The sequence below is a fragment of the Pteropus vampyrus genome, unplaced genomic scaffold (genome assembly GCF_000151845.1).
Source record: "Pteropus vampyrus isolate Shadow unplaced genomic scaffold, Pvam_2.0 Scaffold510, whole genome shotgun sequence".
In the NCBI taxonomy this organism is placed as follows: Eukaryota; Metazoa; Chordata; class Mammalia; order Chiroptera; family Pteropodidae; genus Pteropus; species Pteropus vampyrus.
In genome coordinates, this window is record NW_011889291.1 from 221,224 (window position 1) to 229,829 (window position 8,606).

An 8,606-nucleotide genomic window follows, 5' to 3' on the forward strand; every position below is an offset into this window, starting at 1 on the left:
GAAGGACCCAGTAGCCAGAGGGCCAGCCAGCCCCCTGTCCTGGTTCCTGCTTCCCACCATGAACCCCACTGGAATTTGAGCTACCATATAATCAGGCCTGTGGGGAAACAGCTCGGGGCTAGGGTTTGAGTTATAACCCTGTTAACTGCAAACACCTCGATCCATCTGTGTCTGGTGCCCTCTGGGGCTGCCTGGGTGGGGAGGAGGTAGGACTGCTGCTTTGACTGAAGTGGCCAGAACTGGGCCACAAGGTACCCCACCCTGCAATTTGGAAGCCTTGCTCTCAAAAGAAAGATGGGAGTGGACGAGGAGGGAGCCACCAGCTCCATGGTTGGGTGCCACAACCTTGACCCTGGCCCCAAACTTATTTTTAAACATGGGAGTACAGGTGGGGGCCCCACTTCTTTCCTGCTCCACCCTCATTCCACAGGATTTTATTGCCCTTGCCCGAAAACCTACATTCTTGTTCAGCCTCCAAATGAAACTTGCTGAGGTTTCCCAGCTGGCCCCAGCCCGGCTGGCCCTGGAGGGGGCAGCCACGGGCACCCCCACCTCCCTGCTCACAGACTCCTCTCCTGGAAGGAGCTGGCTCTGGCTTTGATCTTCCTTCGGGTCCTCTCCTGCTGGTTCTCTGGTTCTCTGGTTCTCTGGTCTCACTCCTGTGTCCCCTGCTTCTAGAGATAGTCCACTGCATTAGTGACAAGTGATTCTTGTCTGTCTCTCCCCCTCTCCTGTCCTGCGCCTTCGCTCTGCCTCCTCCCCCTGTCGCTGGGAACCCGTAGGAGAGCGCTGCTCTGGCTGATAGGTTAATCCAGGTACTGTAGCTTTTCGTCTCCCTCTCCCACTTCCTTCTGGTCTCCACACATGACAGCCAGTAACTGCCTCTTCCCTGGCTGCTGCCATCCCGGGGCCATGCATGGGGGTGGCTGGGGACCGCTTCTCAGGGGAGACAGAGGTGTCTCTCCAGGGGAAGGGAGTGTGCATGTGCAAATGTGGGTGTGTCTGTGAGTGTACGTACATGCGCATGGACACAAAGCTTCCTCCCTCCAGGGGACACAGGTGGGGACCCAGGAGGACTCACGACCCTTAGGGTGCATCAGCAACAGGCCTTAGTGTGTGCACGCGTTGAGCACCCCCACCACACACACACACACACACACACACACACACACAACACCCTAACTGCTCACTAGTCTGTACACACCCCGCCCGTTCTGGCCCCTCACGCTTCTCTCTGCTCTTACCTGCAAGGCCTGCCATCTTCTCCCGCTACTCTGCTTGTGCTGTTGCCTCATCTTGAATGGCTTTATCTGGAAGCTTCTGCCTGCCACCTGGTGGCTCTGAGCCTGGAACGAGGGGCACACATTGGGGGGGTGAGGGAGATGACGCTGGTGGGTAGATCTGGCAGGCGGAGTACCCAGGGTCCAGGACTGGAAAAGGCAGAGTGTATTCCACCTCCTAACCCAGCCTGGAGGAACCAGCCCTCAGCGCCCCCAGGCCCCCACCCTCGCCAGCAGAGCCAGGCCTCTGGCGTGCCCTCATTTCTAGACATGTTTCTCCTCTCCTGGACAGAGGCCAAGAGCCAGAAGCTGGGAGGTTACAGCTGTCCACTGCCCTGGCCTGGGGCTCTGTTTTTCACTTATGCCTCACAGAGACTGGGCCAGGTGTGGCAAGATGTCTTCCTCCAGGCTCCTCCCCGTGTCCTGTACCTGCCTGCCCCCATCCACGTCCCCATGCCCCTTGGAGCTACCCATCCCAGGCTCTGAGTGCCAGAGGCTGCTGCGCCCCTCTCCCACACTGCCTCTGCCTCTGCCCTCTCTGGGCCTTCTTCTGAGGTGGGCTTGAGGCAGGCTTTGAGGTGTGAGCAGAGGGTCACTCCCCCCCCACGCCCCTCGCCTCACTGTGCTCAGGGGCAAGTGACACGGGCTCAGGAGGCCGAGGAGAACTACGTCATCAAGCGGGAGTTGGCGGTGGTGAGGCAGCAGTGCAGCTCAGCTGCGGAGGACCTGCAGAAGGCGCAGAGCACCATCCGGCAGCTGCAGGAGCAGAAGGTACCCGGCCGAGTGGGCGGGGCCGCTGTGGGTAGGCCACGCCTCCGCCTCCCACCCTCTGCCCCGCCCAGCTGTTGTCGGAGCTCCTGAGGAACTGGCTGGGGACACGCCTTCCACTTTCTAACTGGGCATGGGGGGAGCACTCAGAGCCGAAAGCAGATTCTCCCCCAGCCCCACGGCATCTATTAGTCCCAGATTCGGGCAGAAGGTGAGGGTTAGCGGGAGAATCCTGCGGTTTCCATGTTTCCACCACCCTCTGGGGTGCTTGGCCTGCCATTGAGAGCAAGACGGTCGACCTCCTCTACCTCTGGTCTCAGTGTGGAACCAGCCTGTCCCTGCAGGTGCCCCTCTTTGTCACAGGCATGTGGCCTTGACACATGGGCCTGGCCTCTCTGAAATCTACAGAGCTGTTGGGCTTCCCCAAGGGCCTGCCATGCAGGGTTGGAGCTAGGACGAAAGACAATGCAGGGGCTCCCTCCCCCAGTGCCCAGGACTTTGCCCTCAGAGGACTCTGGGTCTCTGAGGTACATGGGTCTGGTCTGTGCCGACTCCTCTGGGCTGGCGGGGTGGCGGTTGAGGGGGCAGTGCCATTCTCTTGTGGGGTCATGAACTCAGTGGTGGGAGGGCCCATGGCTAGAACACTGTGCAAAGAATCTGCTCCCAGAGGGGGCTTTTGGAACCTTCCTTTGGCTCTACCTAGCAGGCTGCCTTTCTTATCTGATGACCTGCCAGCAGTTGTAGCCCCCAAGCTCAGTGTGCAGGGGTGTGCACATGCCCTGGAGCTGCAGGGAAAGATGCTGTAGGCATCCCAGACCCCTGCAGTCCAGGCCTGAACCCAGCAGAGACTGGCGGTGAGATGGGGTCCCTGATCTGGAGAAAACACAAATGCTCAAGAAATAATGGGGCAAGAGAAGGAAGAGTCGTTTGCTCAGGGTAGGGCCCAAAGCCCATCTGGGCAAAGGGAGGGCCACTGGCACCCATGTATCTCAGAGACCCAAAGTGGTCGACGGCAGCAAGCAGGCCTGGGCAGCTGGGCAGGGGACCAGTGGAGAAGGGGGTGGTGGCCTGTGATGCTGGGGCAACCTCCCTGAGAACTGCCCCACCAGGCCACCACGGCAGTGAGATGGGGAACCTGCTCTGGCCCCAGGGGCTTTCCTTACCCACCAGCCAGGTCTTCTTTATTGGGCCTGGATGGTACCTGTCTAAGAAGTCTCAGCACAGAGCAAGAAAGTACCCAAGCAAACTTTCCCCACCCTTTCCTGTTTTGAGATGGTGGAGAGAAGAGAGATGAAAAAATGGGCAGGAGTGCCGAAGCCCTGAGCACAGCCTTGCCCCACCCCCGCCCCTACCACGTGGCTGGGCCGCAGACCACACAGCAGGAAGAGTGCCTTGGAGAGTCCATCCTCCACCCCCACCCCAGCAATCCTGGGAACCAGCCATTGGCATCCCTTAGGAGTCATCCGGAGGCCATGAAGGTCCCCTTCGGAAGGTTTCCTGTGTGTGGCTTTCCCAGGAAGGAGACTAGGCCGGGCCATCAGGGTCCCCATGATGGGGTTCAGCTTTCCTCCCACAAGGACAGAAGGCATAGGAAGAAGATCCAGAGTTTTTCCTCACCCTCCTCTCTACGAGGAGCCTGAGCCCCTCTCCCAGTCCAGGGGCTCTGGGGGATATAGGGACAAGGCCTGGGCTCATAGCCAGCTGGCAGGAAGGCTGCCCACCCTCAGCTGAAGCCCTCCACCTGCCCTCAGGATAACCCACGCCTCACCGAGGACTTCGTGGCCCACCTGGAGACTGAACTGGAGCAGTCTCGGCTGCGCGAGACAGAGACCCTGGGGGCCCTTCGGGAGATGCAGGACAAGGTTCTAGACATGGAGAAGGTGCGACTGGGCGGGTGGGTGTTGGGGAAACTCTGAGAAAGGGAAGATGGGTGCTGCTTGCATTTAAGGGGGTACATGACCAAGCCTGAGCCAAAGAGAAGGGGCTGCCAGGGGTAACAGTGGGGGGCGTCCTGGAATCAGGTCTCCTCGCCCCAGCATTCCCCGAGGAACCCAAGACTGCCTCCCCATAGTCTCTACAGGAGGCTCTGGGCAGGTGGGAAGTGGGCCCCTCGCCCCTAGACCTCCCCAAGCCCTGGAGATACACACACACACATCAGGCACGCTCACTCTCATACACCAGGCACAATGCCAGCAGTGTGGTGGCTTTCTCGGGCTTCCTGGACAGCTTGTCCCACCTGTGTGTCCTTCCCAGGCCTTGGGTTCCAGGAGGGAAGGAGGAGGAAGGAAGGCCCAGCAGGGCTGCTCACCCACTCCCACCTCCATGGCGACATCACCTAGTGGGGTGACCAGGGGCCATCCTCTCCTGCCCTAGGCCTCCCGGGTCCCTCTCTAGCTGCTTTCACACTGACTCAGTACTGACGCAGCTTCCACGGAGCTGCCAGAAAAAGGCAGCAGGCCTCACTCACTCTGGCGGGAGCCTGTACTCTTGAGTGCCCTCCCAGGTGTCTCAGCCACAGCCTCGGTGGGGCCATTAGCCTCTCAGTCCCCGTCAGCCAGCCCAGATCTAGGTTTGCCTCTGCCTCCCTCAATACCAGAAGGAAATGTGCGCCCATTAGGTCAGCGGTCCCCAACCTTTTTGGCACCAAGGACCGGTGGTCCTATGAGAATCTAACACCTGATGATCTGAGGTGGAGCTGAGGCGGTGATGCTGGTGCTGGGGAGCGGCTGCAAACACAGATGAAGCTTTGCTCACTCGCCCGCTGCTCACTTCTTGCTACGCGACCCAGTCCCTAACAGGCCACGGACCGGTACCGGTTTATGGCCCGGGGGGGTTGGGGACTCCTGCCTTAGAGCTTGCTGCCTCCTCCGCTGACTCCCAGATCCAAACAAGGGTCAGCGAGGTCCTAGGGTAGCAAGCTGGATTTTGGTCCAAGAGGCTGGAACACAGATCTCATCCCTGAGCCCTTGGGAGGCCAGGACAGGCCTAAGCTGGTCCTCAGTGGGTTCCCAAGAAGAGGGGCTGCCTGGGTGGAGGTGGGGGGACAGGGTGCCGAAATCCAGTCTTCTCAGCTCCTGCTGGGGCAGGTCCTGGGTCTGGTCGTGGGTGCTGCAGGAGTGGGTCTCAGATTCCCTCACCCAGCTTGTCTGGTGTCCTTAGCAGTAACATTTATGGAGGCCCTACACTTTATGGGGTTCCTCTAAGCCAGTCCTGTGAGAGAGCAGGTGCTGTTCTTACAGCCATTTTACAGGCGAGGATCTGCAGCTGGGTCGGGAGACAAGGTCTGCGCCCCTCTGGTCTGGTCCGCCTTCCCAACATATCCAGGGTGCACCCTCTTCCAGCCAGGCTACCCAAGGTGGAGCCCAGAAGAAATAAGGGGTGGGGGCTCGGCCTACAGGAAGGGGTGCTGTAGCTGCCGGTTGCTCTGGGCTCTGAGCACTCCTGTCCCCCTCAGAGGAACAGCTCACTGCCTGATGAGAACAACGTGGCTCAGCTGCAGGAGGAGCTAAAGGCACTCAAGGTGCGGGAGAGCGAAGCGGTGGCCACGGCCCGGGAGCTGAAGCTGCAGCTGCAGGAGCTTTCAGACACCTGGCAGGTGAGGGCCTAGCCAGAGGACAGGAAGCAGTCGTGCAACCACGAAGTCCGCCGCCCTCGGGGCTCCTGGGCTGACCGCTGGCCTCTCCTGGCAGGCCCATCTGTCCCGCGGCGGCCGCTGGAAGGAGTCCCCGCGGAAGCTGGTCCTGGGCGAGCTGCAGGACGAGCTGATGAGCGTGCGTCTGCGCGAGGCCCAGGCTCTGGCGGAGGGCCGTGAGCTGCGGCAGCGCGTGGTGGAGCTTGAGACGCAGGTGGGCTGTGGCCGTGGACGCGGTCTCGAGGAGTGACTTAGTGTCCACCGTCAGCCCCTTGGCTAGGCCGTAACCCCTGCCCATCCGTCCTTTGTTCCTTCCCCAGGACCACATCCACCGCAACCTTCTGAACCGCGTGGAGGCAGAACGCGCGGCGCTGCAGGAGAAGCTGCAGTACTTGGCTGCGCAGAACAAGGGGCTGCAGACGCAGCTGAGTGAAAGCCGCCGCAAGCAGGCGGAAGCCGAGTGCAAGGTGCCCCCCTCCCGGGTCCCGCCTCCCCGCCCCCTGCCCCGCTCCGCCTCGCCCTTGACCCGCCCTCTCCCCCCTGCCCTCAGAGCAAGGAGGAGGTGATGGCCGTGCGCCTGCGGGAGGCTGACAGCATGGCGGCGGTGGCCGAGATGCGGCAGCGCATCGCGGAGTTGGAGATCCAGGTGAGTGGTTGGACCGGAGCGCGGGGGCAAGGGGATGCCCGGCCCGGGCTCTGCCTGACCCTCGTGCCCTGACCTGCCGGCAGAGGGAAGAGGGCCGCATCCAGGGCCAGCTGAACCATTCAGACTCATCGCAGTACATCCGTGAGCTCAAGGACCAGATCGAGGAGCTGAAGGCCGAGGTGAGCGCGGGAGGGGCCTGAGAGCCCTGTGTCCTTGGCCTGTGGACCGGGCGTCAGCGCCTGGGGTGCGGGAGAGGAGAGTGCCTGGCGGCCCAACTCCGTCCGCGGGCACGTGGGTCCACGCCCCCAGCGCACCGGTCCCCCGCCCCAGGTGCGGCTGCTGAAGGGCCCGCCGCCCTTCGAGGACCCGCTGGCCTTCGACGGGCTAGGCCTGGCGCGACACCTGGATGAGGACTCGCTGCCATCGTCCGACGAGGAGCTGCTGGGCGTGGGCGTGGGCGCGGCGCTCCAGGATGCGCTCTACCCTCTGTCCCCGCGCGACGCGCGCTTCTTCCGCCGTTTGGAGCGGCCGGCCAAGGACAGTGAAGGCAGCTCTGACAGTGACGCTGACGAGCTGGCCGCGCCCTACAGCCAGGGCCTGGACAACTGAGGCCCTGCCAGTGAGCCCGGAGCCCGGGGGCCGTCTTGGGGGAAGCTGGGGCCACACTTACCAAACTCCACGTCCTTGATGGTTGGCCCAGCCCGAGGGCAAGGCCCAGCGCTGCAGGTTGCAGAGATCAGAGCTGGAGCCTGAGGATCTCAGGGTCCCTCGGCAGGCCCACCCTCCCCAGCACTGTTTAACCGTCTTGGTCCGGACCCCTCCAGGCCCAGTTACTTGGAGGGTCTGCCCCTCTTAACAGCAAGGGCACGAGAGGAACAGAGTTCCCAGGACTGGATGGCAGATAGCTCCCTCCTCCCGGCAGGCCTCCTTCTGGGACAAGGGTGGCCCTCCTGGGAAGGATCCAGGAACTGGAGGAGGCCTGAGGAAGAAGGGTCCACTCTGGGCTAGACGTCACTACCCCACAATGCCCCTGGGGACCCTTGGCTGCTAGGGACAGATGGTCAGGCTGAGCTTTCCTGCCTGGTGCAGGCCTCATGGCCCCTTCAGCAGAAACCAAAGTCCCCTCTACTGTGTGCAGGGCCACCTGAGGTATGTGTGGCAAATGCCAACCAGCCTGGGCCCAGGCAGTGTCTGTCTCTGCTTCTCGGGGGCCAGGGCAGCTGCAAGGAAGTCACAAGACCCCTGTCCCTAGCGCCCCACATCTTCCTCTGTGAAACACTCCCACAACCCCATCTTGGCCAGTGATGGAGGGGCTCCCCCACCCAGACTAGCCTCCTCTCCAGGGGGCCCCCAGTTTCTACTTCCCTTCCCTAGGTCCCCAGCACCACGCTCCAGCCAGAGGAGTGTCGTCCCCACGCCTCCCTCCTTGTGGTGGTCCCGTGGTCTCTGCAGAGTCAGAGCCAAGAACGGTGCCAAAGTCCAACGATGCCACCCAGACTACTTCCCTCCCAGGGCCTCATGACCCTTGGGGCTGACAGTCTCAAGGCTCCTGGAGCCTGAGCAGCCTCACAAGCAGCCTCCCCTTCCCAGTCACCTGCTCCTCAGTGTTACAAAGCCTGGGGACCAGGGTGGGCATCACGGGGGTCTCCTACACTGCCCACCATCATTTTGCACACTGCCTGTTCACACTCCACATGTCACCCAGGCAGAGATGGAAAATAAAATGTATTTACACAGTCGTGGACAAGGGACACTGAGTGGGGCAGGCCTGGGGGTGAAAAGACCACAGGCAGCCTTGGGGCCCCAGCCCCATGTCCAGCAAAGCACTGAGGAGGGGAGTGGGCTGTCCTTGCCCTTGGGACCCTCCTAGAGGGGTGGAGGTCATAGCAGGCCAGCAGGAGGACCGAAGAGACACCCAGGTCGGGGTGCAGCATGAGAGAGGAAGGAAGGGCATTTGCTGGTGCAAAGTGAGCGAAAATGTGGGGTTGAGAGAGATGGACAGAATAGGAGAAACAGGTCAAGGACTTTGGATGTCAGGCTCACAGACGCATCCTGATAGCCTGGCCTTTTCAGAATGGTGGCGTTGGAGATAGCCACTAGGTGACTCAGCTTGTGTGGAGGAGCGGCAGGGTCTCGGGATCTGGTTGCACTCATTCAGCGCACACTTCCTGAGGCCCTGGGGGTGCTCTACCCCATGCCTGGCTCTAAGGGGTCCCCAGGGTAGTAGAAGAGACAGACACCAACTTGGAGGTGGGGGCTGAGCCTTCATGCTCATGTGGCA

The 8,606-nt window shown here is 61.7% G+C and overlaps 1 protein-coding gene across 5 annotated transcripts in view; it reads left to right on the forward strand.

Moving 5' to 3' along the window:
* Positions 1 to 8,064, forward strand: part of EVI5L (ecotropic viral integration site 5 like) — a 28,615-nt gene extending 20,551 nt beyond the window's left edge. For 3 of the 5 annotated variants that reach the window (XM_011383267.2, XM_023524943.1, XM_023524941.1), the window contains 9 exons: positions 783 to 815; positions 1,911 to 2,051; positions 3,800 to 3,928; positions 5,503 to 5,643; positions 5,738 to 5,893; positions 6,000 to 6,146; positions 6,230 to 6,325; positions 6,409 to 6,504; positions 6,656 to 8,064. In XM_011383267.2, the coding sequence (XP_011381569.1) occupies positions 783 to 815; positions 1,911 to 2,051; positions 3,800 to 3,928; positions 5,503 to 5,643; positions 5,738 to 5,893; positions 6,000 to 6,146; positions 6,230 to 6,325; positions 6,409 to 6,504; positions 6,656 to 6,934 (1,218 nt within the window). In that variant the 3' untranslated portion in view covers positions 6,935 to 8,064. The remainder of the gene's footprint in view (positions 1 to 782; positions 816 to 1,910; positions 2,052 to 3,799; positions 3,929 to 5,502; positions 5,644 to 5,737; positions 5,894 to 5,999; positions 6,147 to 6,229; positions 6,326 to 6,408; positions 6,505 to 6,655) is intronic. The other 2 variants (XM_023524944.1, XM_023524942.1) reach the window with 2 other exon arrangements.
* The last annotated feature ends 542 nt before the right edge of the window (positions 8,065 to 8,606 follow it).